This window comes from Terrapene carolina, unplaced genomic scaffold, assembly GCF_002925995.2.
Source record: "Terrapene carolina triunguis isolate 2854851 unplaced genomic scaffold, T_m_triunguis-2.0 Scaffold66, whole genome shotgun sequence".
In the NCBI taxonomy this organism is placed as follows: domain Eukaryota; kingdom Metazoa; phylum Chordata; order Testudines; family Emydidae; genus Terrapene; species Terrapene triunguis.
This window is the reverse complement of record NW_020664417.1, coordinates 48,663,867-48,683,513: the sequence shown is the minus strand read 5'-3', so window position 1 is coordinate 48,683,513 and position 19,647 is coordinate 48,663,867. Positions and strand designations below refer to the sequence as shown.

The window sequence follows — 19,647 nt, the reverse complement described above, 5'->3', positions numbered from 1 at the left end:
AGTTTGTAACCAGAAAATGTTAAGATAAATACACTCCACAATTCAAAAGTATGACAAGATGTTCCCCAACACGTCCAAAACCAAGTTCATTTGATGCTGTACAAAATGACTGTTTATACATGGGGGCGGCGGGGGGGGTGGTGACAGGAATTTTGGTATTAATAAAATAATAAACCCCACGATTATGAATGAGCTGCTAAAGAACATATTATGTGTGCATGACATTATCAGTGACCTTCAGCAGACAGCACTCTTAGGCACTGTGAGAATTTTAAGGAACGTCAAAGGAGACTGAGTCCATTTGACCACCTAAAATGTAGAAATTCTGTGGGTTTAACAAAACTGACTACTAAAACCTATAGAATCGGTTCATGATCAGGATTCTCACCAGATTTGCCTGTTACTTTGGGGTACGCTCATTTATTAGGGTTACTCTTCTGGGGGGGTGTCTGTAATTCTCTCAATGTACTGCTCATGTCACTTGTGTTCTCATGGAGCTCTACTTCTGCTGCAAGTTCCCTCCCAATGGGGCTATCCTGCAGGACCTAGGTTCCTCAGGGCTGGGTTCTTCCAGCCCCAGAATCAGAGGAACACACATATTAACAGAGTGTGTCTGAGAGGACCGGATTAATCAGCACTCCAAAGCTAACCCCTTATATGCCACTGGACTCAGACTGGGTCAAGCAGCACCTCCAAGCTGTCACCCTCATGTGTCCCTGGTTCAGCACATCCCTATCCCCACTTTCATATTACAATTGTTCTGGTAGTAACCCACTTGATGAGCAAACCCCACGGGATTTTTGGGCGCTGCAGGGATCTTTTAGCTTAGGCACAGGCACCAACTTTCCTTGACACCGGTGGGTGCTCGTGTCCCGAAAAGCTGTTTCGCGGCGCAAGAGTTGGGAGGGAGGAGAAGCAGGACGCGGGGGTGTGCTCAGGGGAGGAAGCAGAGGTGGGCGGAGGTGAGTCGGGGAGCTGCCGGTGGGTGCTCCAGCCTCGGAGCACCCACCGAGTCAGCGCCTATGAGCTTAGGTACGAGGAGCGTTGCTGCAGAGCGAATGAGGAAACCAAAAAACACCCACGAGGGGGAAGGAGAGAGAGAAGCAACCAGCTTAACCATGAAAGTTATTTATTGCTAGGTAATAACCATAGGGGGCCTGTACATATTGGGTTCCGGGAAGTGGGCGGACAAAGCCCGCCTACTGCTAAAGGATCCTCCCACAGCCTAAGGGGAGGACCCACAGGGCCTAAAACCCAAATGATTATGGGGGACAACTAATGTAAAAACAGGGACAGGAGTGCGATTAAAGGGTCAAAAGAAGGGATCCTGACGGGGACACCGAGCAGAGAACCCCGGACAGCGCCCACTGCTCCTCAAAGGTGTCAAGGGAGCCAGTGGACGCCGCCCAGAGGAACTCTGCCCGGATACGTGAATGGACAGAGGATCGGAAACAGGCCCCACAGTCACAGGACCCTCCATCGGCCAACCTCCTCTCCCTGGTTTAATAGATGGCCTGTTTAGCCAGGGCCAAGAGGAAGTTGACCAGGAGGTCCCGTGACTTTGTGGGGCCACGGATAGGGAGTGCATAAATGAGAAGGTGAGGGGAAAAGTGTAACCAAAAACACAACAAAATGTCGGTGAGGAGCCGGTGTAGGGGCTGCAACCTGGCACACTCTAAGTAAACGTGAGCCAGGGTCTCCCTCACGCCGCAGAAAGGACAGGTGTCAGGGATAGAGGTAAACCGCGCCAAGTACACGCCCGTGCTCACGGCCCCATGAAGGAGCCGCCAACTGACATCCCCGGCGGGCCTCGGGACCAGGGTGGAATAGAGACTGGCCCACCGGGGCTTCTCACCCTCGACAGGTGGCAGGAGGTCCCGCCACTTTGTATCGGGGCGGGACACGAGGGTGAGGAAGTGGAGAGTGTGGAGCACGAGCGTGTATAGATGTTTCCTTGGCGCGGTCAGGAAACGAACCGGCTGCAAGTTGTGCAGCCGGCTCACGGAGAAGGGGCGGGGAGGCCGGTTGGGTCCACGGGGCAGGGGCCCGATAAAGAGGTCCGGAGGACCAGGGGTGGAGGGTGGGCGGGGAGTGCCCTCGCGCAGGACCTGGTCGAGGTAGACCCGAGCAGCGGGCGGCAAAGTGGCCCTCACCTCCCGAAGTACGCGCCGGGGATCCAGCCAGACTCCCCGGTCGTAGTCCAGGAGGTCTCCGACTCTAGTGACGTCTGCCAAGACCAACCTCTGGCGCACCGCGGGGGACTCCGCCACCTGCACACGAAGCTGGGGGTTGTGTAACAGGGGCTCCGCGAGGAGATCTGCCCCCCCCCCGGTGGCCGCCATGGACCTGGTCGCTGAGAACAGTTTCCAGGTCCGGAGAAGGTCCTGGTAGAAGACCGGCAGCCCGGAAAGGTCTCGCGGAAGGGGCCTGTAGCGGGGTGGTTACCCTGTTCCTGCCTGAGTGGCTTCAAACAGCCAGGGAGCAGGGCTGGGGCAAAGGAAAAGCTACAAGGCTGATTGGGGAAGCAGCTGCAGCTGGGCCACGCCCCAATCAGGCCTCAGCTGGCCTGCATAAAGAGGCTGGGAGCCAGGAGCTCAGCAGTCTTTCTCTGCGTTCAGAGGGAGAAGGGCCTGGCTGCAGGGAGCTAAGACAGAGTACCAGAGTGGAGCAGGGCTGGGGAAAGGCTGAGGAGCTAGGGAGCTCCAGCCTGGAAAGCCCCAGGCTGTGGCCTAGTATTAGGCCAAGGGGTACTGGGGGTTGCAGAGGGCAACCCAGGTGTAGGCCAAGGCAGCAGGTCCAAACCCAACCTTGCCTGTGATGAGTGGCCTATACTGCAGTCTGCCCCAGGGAATGGGGGCTAGTTGGTGACTGGCAGTGGCCTTATTCTGAGGCGAGGTAGGGATAGCGGGTGATGGTTCCCCAGGGAGGGGAGACCCTAGTACTGAGGGGTGTACTGCCAGGGGGCAGCACCCCAGATACAAGGGCACCGGGGTCTGGGAGGGACATGGGGGCCAGAGGACAGGCGGACCACTGGCCTGTAGAGGGCGCTCTGACAGCTGGATCGAGCTAATTCCCAGAGTCACCAGCAGGAGGCGCTGCAGGGGTGAGTCTGCTCCTCTACAGGGCCAAACAAACAAGAAATTATAATATTAGTCAGGAGAAGATGAAGTCCCAATGGAACTGATGCAGATTTTGGATCCAGGCGTCAGAACACTTGAGCATGGGTAGGGGGTTTTTGTAGAGAAACAACAATGGTTCAAGGAAGAACACTAGATTTGTTTCTGTGTAAACTGATGGCTCAAGGGAGTATTCCAAAGTTGTTTTGTTCAAGCTAGACAATGGGAACTGATCATTCCTGGCTATGGGTGGTGTTCCTCCCCTGTGGCGATCGGGGGAGGTCCTGGACAATTGGAAAAAGGCAAATATAAGTGCCCATCTTTAAAAAAGGGAAGAAGGAGAACCCGGGGAACTACAGACTGGTCAGCCTCACCTCAGTCCCTGCAAAAATCATGGAGCAGGTCCTCAAGGAATCCATTTTGAAGCACGTGGAGGAGAGGAAGGTGATCAGGAACAATCAACATGGATTCACCAAGGGCAAGTCATCCCTAACCAACCTGATTGCCTTCTATGATGAGATAACTGGCTCTGTGGATATGGGGAAAGCAGTGGACGTGATATATCTTGACTTTAGCAAAGCCTCTGATATGGTCTCCCACAGTATTCTTGCCAGCAAGTTAAAGTAGTATGGATTGGATGAATGGACTATAAGGTGGATAGAAAGCTGGCAAGATTGTTGGGCTCAACAGATAGTGATCAATGGCTCGATGTCTAGTTGGCAGCCGGTATCAAGAGGAATGCCCCAGGGATTGGTCCTGGGGCCAGTTTTGTTCAACATCTTTATTAATGATCTGGATGATGGGGATGGATTGCACCCTCAGCAAGTTCACAGATGACACTAAACTGGGAAGAGAGGTAGATATGTTGGAGGGTAGGGATAGGGTCCAGAGTGACCTAGACAAATTGGAGGATTGGGCCAAAAGAAATCTGATGAAGTTCAACAAGGACAAGTGCAGAGTCCTGCACTTAGGATGGAAGAATCCCATGCACTGCTACAGGCTGGGGACCGACTGGCTAAGCAGCAGTTCTGCAGAAAAGGACCTGGGGATTACAGTGGATGAGAAGCTGGATATGACTCAGCAGTGTGCCCTTGTTGCAAAGAAGGCTAACGGCATATTGGGCTGCATTAGTAGGAGCATTGCCAGCAGACCAAGGGAAGTGATTATTCCCCTCTATTTGGCACTGGTGAGGCCACATCTGGAGTACTGCATCCAGTTTTGGGGCTCCCCTACAGAAAGGATGTGGACAAATTGGAGAGAGTCCAGCAGAGGGCAACAAAAATGATCAGGGGGCTGGGGCACATGACTTACAAGGAGAGGCTGAGGGAACTGGGCTTGTTTAGTCTGCAGAAGAGTGAGGAGGGATTTGATAGCAGCCTTCAACTACCGGAAGGAGGGTTCCATAAAGGATGGAACTAGGCTGTTCTCAGTGGTGGTAGATAACAGAACAAGGAGCAATGGTCTCAAGTTGCAATGGGGGAGGTCTAGGTTGGATATTAGGAAAAACTATTTCACTAGGAGGAAGTACTGGAATGGGTTACCTAGGGAGGTGGTGGAATCCAGGGGTTAAAGTAAGCCTGATATGAGCCAGTACGGCATACCGCTAAAAAGAGGCCACCACTATCAGCCCATACCCAGCTGACTTTAAAACACTGCTGCGGCAGCACTTTAAGGACTCTGCTTAAAGCGCTGCCACAGCAACGCTTTAGTGTCGCTGCCACTTTTGCGCCCCCTGTCGGTGGCCCTGCCCCTTCCACCTGAGGCCCCACCCCTTCTGGGGGCCGAAGCTGGCCCCCGTACCGGTAAGTCTTCGGCTTTACTTTCACCCTGGTGGAATCTCCATCCTTAGAGGTTTTTAAGGCCTGGCTTGACAAAGCCCTGGCTGGGATGATTTAGTTGGTGTTGGCCTGCTCTGAGCAGGGGGTTGTACTAGATGACCTCCTGAGGTCTCTTCCAACCCTAATCTTCCATGATTCCTTGAAGGGAGCTCACCATGCAATTAGAGAGCTTCGCTATTTTGGATACCAATAAAGGATTTATTACTAGAATTGATCTGATAACTACTGAGCTGGGTGTGTGCAGGAGTGGGTTCATTAACATCTGGAGCAGAGATTCTCCATCATGCAGTGCTTTTCTGGTCCCAGAGTTTGTGCGGTTCTTGCCTTGGAATCTGTTCTCCATTCTGTATGCTAATGGAGATACCGCCTTGTCCCATCTTCGATGCAAATGAGGCTAGGGGGGTTTCCTTAATCCTGTCACCCTTATCCCAGGGGTTTAGGTGTGTCTCCCACGGCCTTTTCATTGCTTTTGTAATCTTTCTTCTGACTGGTTTTGGTTCAAGCAGACGCAGGGGGCGGGGGAGAGGTCTTTCGTGAGTCAGACAGACTGGGTACTGTGCCCTGGTTCCCCAAGAACACAGAGCTGCTAGGTAACAGAATTTATTGATGACTCATGAAAATAATTTTAGATAGTAGCTTTCCGCTTTGTATAATTAAAGATTTTTTTTATGTTGTGAAAGGTATTTATTTAAAACAAAACAAACAAAGGAACCATCTCCATAGTGTAATACTGAGGGATAATAATAAATAGACTTTACATGCTTAAGGAGCTTGTTGCTTGAGCTCTGTTCTGGAGCTATTACTTTGTATTAATCATCCTACAAAGCATACCTTTCCTAGTATAGTCATGCACAACGCTGTACAGTCTCAGTAACAGAAATACTTCTTTCCTTCAGCAGTGTCTAATCCTGTTTACATGCTTGCTTTGATTCTTCACTCACTTTCCACTTTTGCATGCCAGCACTGACATGGGCAAGATTTAGGGCCAAAACCACACCAGTCATCCCATTGAAATCAATGGGACTATTTGTGTGTCTTAGGATATGTCTACATGGCGAAAAACCAAACAAATGCAGCCCAGGAAGGAAGGTGGGTTTCAGAGCCTGAGCCCAGACATCTACATGGCTATTTTTGGCATTGTGGCATGAGCCTGAATCTTTAAACCCAGGCTCTGAGACTCACTGTGGTGGGTATTTTCCATGTAGACATACCCTTAGATTAGCTGGATTTGACCTTATTTGTTTTCTTGCATACCCCCATGTAAACACTATGGACCTACAGATGCAAACTTCAGGTGAATTGCTAGGAATTAAGTCAAAACAGAATAATGTCATCACCTGAGAATCACATGCACGTAATATGCAGATTGAATGCATTGTTCCACTTTATAAAATATGAAAGAGAAATCAGTGATTTTACACAGAAGCCCTCAAAACCACCCTTTGCCAGTTTGGTAGAAAAATTCTTAAATCATAAAACCAAGTATGCTCCCACAAGGCCAGTTACAATCTGTTTTAAACAAAAATAAAACTGCTAGAAAGCCTGGATGAAGTCTTTTCCCAGGATCATCTACTTCAAAGGTCACATACTGGGGAAAGGAGGAATGGAAGAAACACGGCACAACCCCAGTAAACATTTAGTATCAAGTAAAAGAGGAGATCCCATGAAAAAAACTAAATGTCATACAAAACAGTGATTGAGATATAAAGTATTTTTAAGCTGCCATTCTAAAAAGAGCCATGTGATGGGGTGAGTGTACCCCATCCAGTGCAGGGTGAATGCACCCCATGAATAAGTTCAATGGACTGCCCTTGGCCTCTGAAGCTCTATTCCCTAGCCCTAGGCTGGCGGCTGTGTAGATTTTTATCTGAAAGATCCACCTGCACTTCTCCTGTCTACATCATCATTTCTCAAACTTTATGCAAAAGAAGTGGATTTCACCCTGTAAGACCTAGCAGCCAGAGTCAATAGAGTCACCCTGGCTCTCAGGGTTGTAAGGCCTCACGGCCAGAGTCAATAGGTTTGCCCGTTCTCTCAGAGCTGAGTGGCCCAGCAGCCAGTTGGGGAAGTGGGCCACCACCACCTAAGGATGGGGGACAGCCAGGGTACGGGGACCTGGCCCTCACTGCTCCACCAGGTCCAAGCCCAGAGCCCTATCAGTAGCAAGGATCTCTGCCACTGAGTTAGCAGGGATCCAGACTGAAACATGCTGATTGCCACCTCCCCCAGGGCTACTTCCTATCTTGTCCCTAGGGTTACCATACGTCCGGCTTTTCCCGGACGTGTCCAGCTTTTGGGTCTTTAAATAGACCGCTTTCCGCGCTGGCGGAAAGCGGTACCAGGTGCAACATGGAGCGGCCACGAGAGGTGGGTGCGGGCGGCCCGGCTCCCCCTGCCTGGGGCTCCCCTCGCCCGCCGCAGGGCGCAGGCTCCTCTGCAGCACTGCCTGCCGTGGGGCTGGGGCTCTCCCGGGGCTCTGCCCTGCACGCGCCCAGCACCCCCGGGGCTGCGCCTGCCTCCCCGGGCTGGCCCCAGATCCCCTCCCCCGGGGGTTTGGGTTCCTGCTGCGGCTTGCGCCCCTCTGCCTCCTCCGCGGGGCAGGCAGCCCCAGGGGGTTGAGGCCGTGCCACCCCTTCCCCAGCTTCCCCCTCCAGCAGCCCCCGCACCGCCCTGCCGGGCCTGTTCATCCCTCGGCGCCAGCAGGTCCTGCCCTGCCTCATGCAACCCGCCCCTACTGTGGGGCAGCCCAGCCCTGGGGGACTGGGGGAGCCGCAGCAAAGCCCCGCCCGGAGCTGGTGCAGGAGACGAGCGGGGCTCTCAGCCCAGGCTCCGGCATCAGCCTGCAGCGGGGAGTGGACCCGGCATCAGCCTGCAGCGGGGAGCGGAGCCACCCCCCGCCGGCTCGGCTCAGCCCGGCCCCGCTCTTAAAGGGACATGGACCCGGGCTCGGCCCGGGGAACGTGGGGGTGTCACCTCACCCACCGCCTGGGGGGGGCCCGGCGAGGAGGGTGCTTGGCACCATAGCTCCCCCCGCAACCCCCATAGTCAGCTTCTCTGCAGGCAAAGCTTGGACTATAGAAAGCATATGGGAGGAGAGCCTGCGATCCAGGGCTTCAGGAGCTGCAGCTGAGGCAGTGAGGAACAGCCCAGAGCCGCCGGGGCCAGAGCCTCTTGGCCAGCTGCCGGAGGGAGCCGCTCAGCCGGGGGTCCGGACTGGGCCGCACCTCCTCGCGCCCCCCCCCGCCGCCGCCGCCGTCCCAGCTTACCTGCTGCCTGCTGGTTTTAGGCTTCCCGCGAACATTTGATTAGCGGGAAGCAGGGGAGGGGGAGGAGCAGGGGGGCAGAGCATTCAGGGGAGGGGGAGGAGTTGGGGCGGGGACTTTGGGGAAGGGGCAGAGTTGGAGCAGGGAAGGGGCGGGGCCAGGGCCCCTTGGAGTGTCCTCTTTTTCCAGGACTGCAATATGGTAACCCTACTTGTCCCTTGTAGTTGAGCAGCGGGCAACTCTGGGGTTTCCAGTCCAGATGGCTACCAGCGACCCCGGGTTCTCGTAGACCTCTGCCGCTGTCTGGGTCTCCGCCTAGGCTTCCACATCCTTGGCTCCTGCTGTCAGAGTCTCTGGTACTTCCCAGGCTGGAGCCTACAGTGAGCATCCTTCTTCCTCAGCTATCAGCCCTGACTGAGCTCATCTGCTCCCTTTTATACTATAGCTGCACTTGGAGCATGCCCAGTAGGATCCAGGGGGTGTGGCTTCCTCAGCCCACAATGCTGAGTTAACCCTTACCTGTCCAGTGAGGGGTGAGTGCACCCCATTACAAGCCAACAAATAAACCAAACAGAAAAAAAGTAGGCTTGTCCAAACAAAAGCAGGTACCTAAGGTACAGTCTGGCAAATGGGAAATGTACTCTAAGACATGACAATGCTAAAGACCTATATATGTATATTAAATATATAACCACACAAAAAATAAGATATAAACTAATGGGAAGAGTTGCAAATAGGCCACTGTGGTAAGATATGCCTCATTAAAATGAACATACTGTCCAAAATATTATAAACTCCCAGTATCCTACATGGGAACACACCCAAATCATCAGGCTTTTCAGAGTGAATGGGTGTGGATTGGAACAAACTAGAATTATTTCTTGTCAAGCTACTCAAACAAAAAAAAAAAAAAAAAGAGGGAATATTTGAGAGAGGTGGGGGACTAGTGTCTTTAATCAGTGTTTACTCAGTACTTACTATCAGTGATTTCAATAAAAGTTAATTGAGTGAAGAAAGTTACAGTTAGGGAGTACCTCAGGATCTGGCTCAATAAAAATTGCCATGATTCACTGATTAGTCTTGGTGAGTTCTTAGATGACCTATGTCAAGATCTGGTTACACTGACAGAAAGCTAAACCCTTCTGAAAACAGATTTACTAATAAACTAGCCCTCTGGGAACTATTTTTGTTCATCTAGCACTATTTCCAGAGGCAATTTGAACTGTGCTAAATCAGGGTCATGCTGAACTCTAAACTCTATCACAGGACTCAAACACAGTGCTGGAACAACACTACTGTACTTCTGTTATGCGGATGCAAACTACACTACCCAGTTTTAAACCCAAATAGTTTGAAACTGGTAGCATGGATAGAGCTTTATGGTTACCACCTCTTAAAGGAAATATTGCACATTTGCATTGTTTGGACTTGTTCCTATAATCCCCTTTCCAATCCATATGCTTATTTGGAAAACTGCATATAAGCACATTCTCTGACATGGCTCCCTTTATTATTCTCTATTAATTGTAGGATTGTGATGAGTGTAGGGCTGGAATAGCAGTTGTGGGGTGGTCAGGCATTTGTGCCGAAGCTCTATTCCCTAGCCCCAGGCTGGTGGCTGTGTGGATTTTATCCAAAAGATTCTCCTGCCTACGTCACCATTTTTCAAACTTTATGCAAGAGAAGTGGATTTCACCCTTAGACAGAAAGATGCAGCGGCAAGTTTTGATTTCATTAAGTTGCTCAAAGGACTCAGAACACACGGTCTCTTCCTTTCCACACTTCTCATCCTGAGGAGAAAGCCAAGCCAAATAGTATCTTGTAAATGGTCTAGAGGAGAAGAGAGTATGGTAGTGTACCCAGTAGGGGAGCATACAGTATCTCAGTGTTACATAAGATGGAAAATTGAGGTTTCCTATATTAAAATCTGCAACATGTTGGAAATCAATAATTTAGGGCAAAATAAAAAATAAATTTAATATCAAATTCACTACTGAAGGGAAACTAATAATTACTTGATTTATTTTCCTATTGAATTTACCTAAAACCATTCAATTTTTTCATGTGAAGATGCCACATAATCTATATTCTGCTCCACTGGAATGCCACAGAATCTGGGAGTTTTGGTCAAGTTGTCTACGGAACTTGCAGGGGCCTTGCCCAACATAAGCCACACATCAGGGAGCTAGATCTGAAATGGCCAGTAATGGACAAAAGATAGCTAAGCCAACCTGTGAAATATAGTGAAGAGCTAGGTGTGCTCACAAGGAAAAGAGGAGAGAGAGGGAAAGAGCACGGAATCTGTCTCCAGAGTCGTGCCAGCCTCTGCACCTAAATACAACTTCAGTCACTTATCAAACTGTGTTCCCCATAAATTTATTTTTGCTTGAGGACCCTGGATTTTGTAGGCTTAAAGGAGAATGTGGAACTTGAACAAAAGACACTCAAGGGACTTATTTTGACTATTACAACCCCTTACATGGGTATAAATAGAGTTTACCAGAAATACTATTTGCAATACAACACAGATGAGAGAAAAGAAGGCAAAAATAGAAGTTAATGGGAAAGCAAATTAAGAACAGATGTTGGCACTTTTTACTCAGAGAATAAACATGACAAATGACCTCTGGACAAGGTTGCTGGGAGGTCATTCAAGAAAAAGATGTCATATTAGGAAAAGCGTGGGCCAAATCCTTATTCAGGAACTACTCCCATTAACTTCAATGGGACATTTATCTAAGTAAGTAAGGACTCCAAAGACGTGACCCTACAAGATTTTTTTTTTAAGTTAGCATGCCAGGATGCCCCTAAAAATATCCCTAAAAATATTAGTGTACCCTAATATGTTTTCACATTTGATACAGATATTTTTGGATAAGTACTGACAGCAGGATTTGTATTTAAATGCTTCTTTAGTCTGGTGCCTAACTAAATATTACAGATAGCAGAATGAAAGCACTTCCAACCATGAGACAACTTGTTTTAATATGAATAGGGCAGGGGTTTGTTACCGTGTCACCATAATATCGGGCCACTGGGATTAGTTCTATTTTTCATGTCCTTTATAACATCATACAGAAAAGCATTTTCAGCTAAAATAACGTGAGCTAGATTTTTATTTCAAGTATAGCGCTGTGCAAGCTGCGCCGAAGCTTCGAGAAGCATTGTGCCTCAGAGAGATACCTCTCAGTCACCATTGCTTCCCTGCTTTCCCCTTGCCCCTGGGCGCAGTAAATGTTTGCATATGGCAGTGACAACTGTCTACCTGTTTCAGTGCCATAGGCTAATAGTCTCACATCAGAAATGTCAAATACAATGAAAGTTAAAATTACAGCAGGCAAAGCCACCCCAATGGACCCCACTCTCTCACAAACCAAGTTGCGCGAGTTTTTCCAGTTTGTTAACTAAACCTTAACTACAGGGGCCTACGATCACCGAATCCACAGCAGCTGCTGTGGTCCGTCGCCATGAGAGCAACAGGTATCAAAATTAAGTATCACAGCTAACTGCCAAACTGAAAAAAAATATTCCTACAACAGCCCACCACCAAAGACCCCTTTAAAGCTCTCTTCATTTTTTTAACACCATTAAAGAAAGTAAGACAAGCCTCAAAGTCATGACTGAGTTAATAAAATCTGAAGATGTTACATGTCAGGTATTGAGAGTTCTGGTAGCTAATGGTAACCAAAAAATGTCCTGGCTAAGGCCAAAACTTGAGGACCTGACTTAGTTTTTACTAAGGTAAAATTCCATTGTCTTCAGTGGAGTTTGCCTAAATATGGTCTAAATAAAAATTGAGTTAAGGCCCACAGCATTTGTCCTTAATTGTAAAAAAAAATAGAGCTTATTACTGTGCCTCATCAGGAGTTAGTAAAAGAAAATGAGAATATGGGAGGATCTCAGTCACCAGGCCTAGTGGAAGGTCTGAAGCCATGGCTGAGAGACTGAATTCTGAAAGCTCCTCTACAAAGGACATGTCTATCTGTTTCGGTTCTTCTATGCCCCCCTCCCCATCACCATAGCATCAGAGTAACTTGCATGAGTAAAAATGACAACAGCGATATCTCAATCCCCCTTCCCAATGAGGATTTTATCATAAGAAAGCCTTGATGAAGATGTGGTTTTTGCAAGTTGGGGTCTGACTCAGGAAGGGGAGCAGCAGAAAGCCATAAAAAAAAGCAAAGATTAATGATGATCCAGACTATTTTGAACACCTGCTGCTTAAGTGTCAATGGAGGAAGAAATATGGAAACCTGGAGCTACTGGGGCTGAACAGCCAGTTGGGGGCCACACACTGCTTCCCTTACTCACCCAAATGATCTCACTGGCTTCAATAGGATTACATGTGAGTATGGCAAGCAGGAATTGTCTTTTAAGATCCAGCCCTGCTTCATGTGAAATCAATGGCAAAACTCCCATTGACTTCAATATTGCCAGCACACAGCTCCAGTAATGAAAGTTACAGGAAAGAGTTTGTACAGCCAAGAGGCTGAGACTAGCAGTAAAAACGGAGCACAGCTGGCACAATTTGAGTCCAAGAGGAATATCTGAGTTTTGACTCCAACCATCTATATACTTATGTAGGCATGCATAACCATCCCTTACTGTCAATCTCCAAGGGCAGCCACACTTCTTTGCTGTCACACACCTGGAACGGCAGTGTACACAAGGGGGAAGTTAGCTGTCTGTAGGGCTCAAACCCACAGGCAGCATAAGCAGCAAACAGTTTAGGGGCTCAGGCCCTTAGGCAGGGCAGGGGTGGAGCACCCAGCAAACAGTCTAGGGCAGTGCTTCCCAAAGCCAGTCCACTGCTTGTTCAGGGAAAGCCCCTGGCGGTCCGGGCTGGTTTGTTTACCTGCCGCGTCCGCAGGTTCAGCCGATCGCAGCTCCCACTGGCCGCAGTTTGCCACTCCAGGCCAATGGGGGCTGCGGGAAGCAGCGCGAGCCGAGGGATGTGCTGGCCACGGCTTCCCGCTGCCCTCATTGGCCTGGAGCGGCGAACCGCGACCAGTGGGTGCCGCGATCGGCCAAACCTGCGGACGCGGCAGGTAAACAAACCTGACTGGACCGCCAGGGGCTTTCCCTGAACAAGCGGCGGACCGGCTTTGAGAAGCACTGGTCTAGGGCACTCACCCAAGGGTGCCCATGGAGCCCAGGCCTCCTGACCTAAGGAGAGGGAGTACTGCCACTCCAGGGGTGGGAACACAGGCCCACCCACTCCACCACATCCCAGCCCAGGGTCCTAACAGTGGCAGAGTGGTCTACCGCTGGGTCAGCAGGGAATCCACCTGCAACATGCTGACCATGTCTCCAGCAGCACCACAGCCAGACAGTAGTCTGGTTCCCCTGGGCTGCTTCTTACACTCCCCCTCGGATGTACCTTCATCCAAGGGTCATCCTCCATCTCTCCAGGGTACACTGCAAGCAGCAGTCCCAGCAACTCCTCAGCATCAGGCACGTCAAGGCCCTCTTTGGGACAGCAGAAGTCTTCTGTGGGCTCCTGCATCAGCAGTGGGGAGAACACATCCATCTCCTTTGGCAGCTGCTTCCCACCTGAGCTACAGGGCCCGCCTTTTATACTTCCTGTTCCTGGCCCGCCCCCCTGCTTACAGCATGGAGAGCGTGGCCTTCCTGGTTCTGCTCACTGGCTGTCCCTCATTGTCAATCTCCAAGGGCGACCACGCCTCTTTGCTACACTTTGCATCAATCTTGAAAACAAAAAAGCCTATGAAATGTAGAACAGTGACAACCAATAGTTTTGTAGCACAAAGTGCTAATGCCAAGACAGTATAATATAGTGTCCATCAAACACAATATACATTGTTACGCTTCTACCCAGGTTTGCAATAAGAACACAGGAAAACTGATTTGTGAACTGATGTTGCCATTCAATGTGCTTTTCTACCAAACATTTCACAAGTCATGAAGCCTGACCCATGTTACCATGTTCTTCCTTACATGTTCTAAACTGAAAAGACTGCTCCTAACTTCTTGAAAGCTAGGTGCAGTAGAATAATAGATGGTCTGAAATAGAAGTAGTTTGAAGGGTGTAAACATCAAAGGAAAGAGAGGAGTTGCTAGCATGGTCAAGAGGATATAAGTAGATATAATGAAATAAAATTAAGACAAAGACATTTTAGGATGAATATCTGGAAAAGGGAAAGCTTCCTAAGGGTAAACTTAATTAGACTAAAGGGCCATCATCCAAGAAAAGTGGTAGAAATCTCTTCAATTGAAATAGCTAAAACTGGAAAAGAAAAAACACTGAAAAATATACTGTAGGGAACAACTGGTACATTGACAGGAGAATGAACTAGCAGAACTAATAGATCCTTTTCTTCTCTAATTTTTATTACTATGATCTGAAGGACAGATGGGATGTCATGTTCATCTTACTACATATAACTGAGAAGTGATCACATGGTGGATAGCACAGCACTCACTTCCTGTGCCATTTTACAGTTTCACACCCAGAGGTCCCCAAACTATGAGGAACATAGGGAGGAACATTCGGGGGGCACGGCGTGGCCCAGGCCAGCCCCAATAGGAGGTGGGGAGGAAGCATCACCCAGCCCCACTCCCAGCTCTGCTCCGGCCCTGCCCCCAGCCCTAGTTCCTGGCCCCACGCTCGGCCCCACTCGCAGCCTTGGCCCCTGGCCACGGCCCAGCCCCACCCCCATCCTCGGCCCCTGGCCGCAATTCCGTTCCCAGACCCAGCCCTACTCCCGGCCCCAGACCCACCCCCACTGCAGCCCCAGTCTCAGCTCCCTTACCCCTGTCCGCATCCCGCACCGTGGCCACACTCCTGGCCCCAGTTCTGGGGGGGGGGGCATGGACAAGGGTAAGGGGGGGAGTGACCCTGAAAAGTTTGGGGATCACTGACATAACGCAATGATACAATGTGAATATTTTAACAAGGGGTTCCCACAAAATTTCTCACCCTTAGCCTGCGATAAACCTCATGTACTAGGAATGTGTGTGCCCATAGGAAAGCGGGGATGGGGGAGGGAGGAAGAGAAGGACTAGAGAATCTATTAATTTGGTGTCTCATTTAGACAAAAATCCTTTCATGTAGCTATGACCACAAAAAGAAGCAACCTCTCTTGCCAGTCAAACTTATTGCACTTACTCAAAATGTTTATATTTTGTTCCTGAAAAATATACAGAGAATTCTGACAGCATTGCACAGTGATCACCAGGAGTGGGGAGTGAAGACCTTGTATGAAACCAAGAAGTATCCTTTCCCAGGGGAAAATTAATTTTTAAATACCTACCATTTGGAGTAAGCTACTCCATTACACATGCAAAAATATGTGTGCATCAACAGTATATTGTAGAGGCTCAGAGATAAGAGATTTCTGTCAGGAATAGGTCAGCAGTGTCCAGAGAGAGGTTAACTCTAGCACAGTGGTTTTCAACCTGTGGTCCACAGACACCTGGGGGTCCACCGACTATGTCTCAGATTTCCAAAGGGGTCTGCACCTCCATTTGAAATTTTGTAGGTGTCTGCAAATGAAAAACGGTTGAAAACCACTGCTCTAGTGGACTCAGGGAAATCATCCTAATCCTCCCTTCAGTTTGTTAGCAGAATTTTAACAAGAGACTCCCCATAAATACCCTCCAGAACGTCAGTCACAAACAAACATTCAGTGTTCCAGTCTAGTTTATAAAGAGATCGTACTGCAGTCAAGCTGCTTAATGAGATCAGTTTCATATTTTAAATGGAATTTAAACTTTGGATGCAGAGGCATCAACACAGTCTGTAAATTGAAAGATGATGGCTACACCATACACTTTATACTGCTTAATTCAGCTATCTCATGCCTCCCTGAGTAAGATTAACATTATTGAAAAGATACAAGATTGGCATAGAAAATCTGGGGATAGTCTGCCAATTTCATGACAATAAGAAAAATACTTACATTATGGTGGATTTATTAAATCATTCATTGCAAGAATTGTAGCAATGTAATATAAATAGAGACAAGATCTAGGAAAAATGATAGCTATTTTATAAATGATATTTATAAAAATATAAAAAGGCCTAAACTTTCTTTTCAATTAATACAATGAGTCAGTGACATGGATCTCACAAGGGAGCAAGTTCCTCCAAGCTAGGACATTGTGAGAAAAACATGATATTTAGACAGAGTGACCAAAAATAAAAAAAGTATTACACTAGAATCAAACCAGAGATGGTGAGCAGGGATGTTCGTGAAAATCAAATCTCACATTTAGAAAAGCATCCAAAACTGCAGAGCCCTGCTGTTAGACACAAACTTTCAATTGTTGTATAAAAATAAAAGTCACCAATGAAAATAGGATAAAAAAATGTCTGAAGGATATAACACATTAAAGTCAATGGAAGTCTTCTACTGACTTAACTGGGGGTTGGATCAGGCTCATGAACTCCAATGCTTCAGGACATAAATTAAAAAGAAATGTCATATAGGCAGGTGATTCCAGAGACTGTGGGTATTGGATTAGATCAGAGGTGGGCAAACTATGGCCCATGGGCCACATCCGGTCTGTGTGACCCTCCTGCCTGGCCCCTGAGCTCCTGGCCCGGGAGGCTTGCCCCTGGCCCCTCCCCCGCTGTTCCCCTCTCCTGCAGCCTCAGCTCACTGCGCCGCTGGCGCAATGCTCTGGATGGCAGGGCTATGAGCTCCTGGGGCAGCACAGCTGCAGAGCCCAGCCTGACCTGGTGCTCTGTGCAGCACGGTGTGTGGCTGGCTCCAGCCGGGCGCGGCTGCAGCGCCGCCAGCCACCAGTGCTCCGAGCAGCGCAGGGGGCAGTGGACAGGGGGGGTTGGACAGAGGGCAGGGGAGTTCGGGGTGGTGGTCAGGGGGCAGGGGTGTGATGGGGTCAGGGCAGTCAGAGGGCGGGGAACAGGGGTTGAATGGGGGCAGGGGTCCCGGGAGGGCAGTTGGGAAGGAGGAGGGGGTTGGATGGGGCGGCGGGGGGGCAGTCAGGGGCAGGGGTTCCAGGGGCGGTCAGGGAGAAAGGGTGGATGGATGGGGCAGGGGTCCTAGGGGGGCAGTCAGGAATGAGAGGAGGGGTTGGATGGGGCGGAGCATGGCAGTCAGGGGTGGGGGTTCCGGGGGGGGGTCAGAGGACAAGGAGCAGGGGGGGTGAATGGCGTAGGGGTCCCAGGGGGGCTTTCAGGGAAGATGGGGATTTTGATGGGCCAGGAGTCCGGGGTGGCCATCAGGGAGCCAGAAGTAGGGGGGGCAAGGGGGGGCGGGCTACGCCCCCCTCCCCTAACCGGCCCGCTATACAATTTCCAAAACCCGATGCAGCCCTCAGGCCAAAAAGTTTGCCCGTCCCTGGACTAGATGCACTGCTGGTCTGATCTGGTATGACAATTCCTGTATAATGCACTTGAATAATTGATTCACTTGACACAAGTATGAACAACAAATGATCAGATGAGCCACATGATTCTAGACAGACAGCAGTTTGGACATAGCCAGTAAATGCTGATCAGCAATGAAGTTATGGAACTTCCACAAGTTCCTGAGGAGGTTGTGAAGGCTAGGACTATAACAGGGTTTAAAAGAGAACTAGATAAATTCATGGAGGTTAAGTCCATTAACGGCTATTAGCCAGGTTGGGTAAGGAATGGTGTACCTAGCCTCTGTTTGTCAGAGAGTGGTGATGGATGGCAGGAGAGAGATCACTTGATCATTACCTGTTAGGTTCACTCCCTCTGGGGCACCTGCCATTGGCCACTGTCAGTAGACAGGATACTGAGCTGGATGGACCTTTGGTCTTACCCAGTACGGCCATTCTTATGTTCTTATGTATAGAGTAATCAACTGCATTCACCAGACTTTTAGTTTTAATGACTGATAAACCAGCGTAGATTTTTCAAATGTTAAATAAATTATATCAGCAGGTCTTAACAACTTAATCAAGTCTGCATGTGAAACAACAGGCCAGAATCAAAGATGTTACTCAAATTCTGTATTACAGACACAGAAGTACTGTAATATGGAATGAGAAAAGGCTCAAAAGTGGAAAGATGAGTGGGCATGCCAAAAACAATTTTCTGTTTCTTTTATATTGTGAGATTAGTATACATCCATTTAGAGATGTGACTCAGACTAAAGGAGATGGGAAGACAGAGATCTAAAACAATAATGAAAACCAGAGAAGTAGATTAGTGTAATGAGAAGGTAAAGACATAAGGGGAAGAGGTGCTTATAAAGCATAGAGCCCAAATATCCACCAAAAAGGAAATCACGAGGGAAAAATAGTACTGCAAACTACCTGGGGGAAAAAAAGGTCAGAGAGGTAAAAATTAAACCAAAACTGGACACCAAAGTTCCAATCCTTCCCAAGTGAAATCAAGCAAGTTTTGCCATTGACTCCAATAGGGACAGGATTTGGTGCCAAATGAACAACATCATTTAGATACCAGTATTTCATGTACTAATATGTCAAATACTGTCAGCAGAGCCAAAAATATCAAGAGAAATGATAACCCACTTGATTTAGACTTGTCAAGGTCTTTACAAACCACATAGCAGTTTCTGTTGAGTGACCCACCCTGAGCTCAGATGGAAAAAAGAGAGAGGTATGTTAGGAACTGATCCTGGGCAACAATTTTCAGATAAAATTTTGAAATTCCAACAATTCTGAGACAAAAGAAAACAAGACATATGGCCTGGTTCTGATCTGATTTACTCAAATTTTACACCAGTATAACTTCATCGGGCCTGTAATTTCACCCTTGTACTACAGTCGAGTTTGGCATAGGGAAGGGAGGAGGGCATTTGGGGCTTTATGACACCTCTGTGCCTCCCCCATGTGGGAGCTGCTGGAGGTTGGTTTGGCCCGTGGGGCAAGTTGGAGCAGCCCTGAGGCCTGCCCTAACTTGTGCCCAATTCCAGCAACCATGTATTGCTAGGGGTTAAGGGACATTCTGGCCATGTCTTCTCCAACTCCCTGAACATCTCTTATGCCTGGGGCTTCTGTGGGGGAGGATGGTGTAGCGCCTGAGAAGCTGTTTCTACAACTACCAAAGAACTCCCTCAATATTGGCAGAATTTCTCCAGCAGGCACTTACAGCCATATTATGACTCCGCTACACTGGCATAAAGGAACTGTGAGGCACAGATGAATGAGTCCCATGGACTTTAATGGAGTTAATCCTGATTTACACTGGCATAAGTGAGCTTCGAATCAGGCCCATAGGCCAGAAATTGTGAATTACAGAAGGCTATGAATGAATGACACATTTTATAAACAGGAACAATTAATGCATATTGAAATTCTGACAGAACACAGGATGTATGCAATAAATTAACTATACTGTTAAGAGGATCAGCCAAAACTTGTGGAACTTGAGGATGGAGAGTAGACAGAGGGGAGTGATTTAAACTAACACTATAACAGAGGACACCAGAACAAAAATACTACTAAATA

At 48.7% G+C, this 19,647-nt stretch overlaps 1 protein-coding gene across 1 annotated transcript in view; it reads right to left on the bottom strand.

The window, feature by feature from the left end:
• MTMR7 (myotubularin related protein 7) overlaps positions 1 to 13,747 on the bottom strand; it is a 77,357-nt gene extending 63,610 nt beyond the window's left edge. The window contains 1 exon segment of the mRNA XM_026648012.1: positions 13,598 to 13,747. Coding sequence (XP_026503797.1) covers positions 13,598 to 13,747 — 150 coding nt within the window.
• Between the last annotated feature and the right edge of the window lie 5,900 nt (positions 13,748 to 19,647).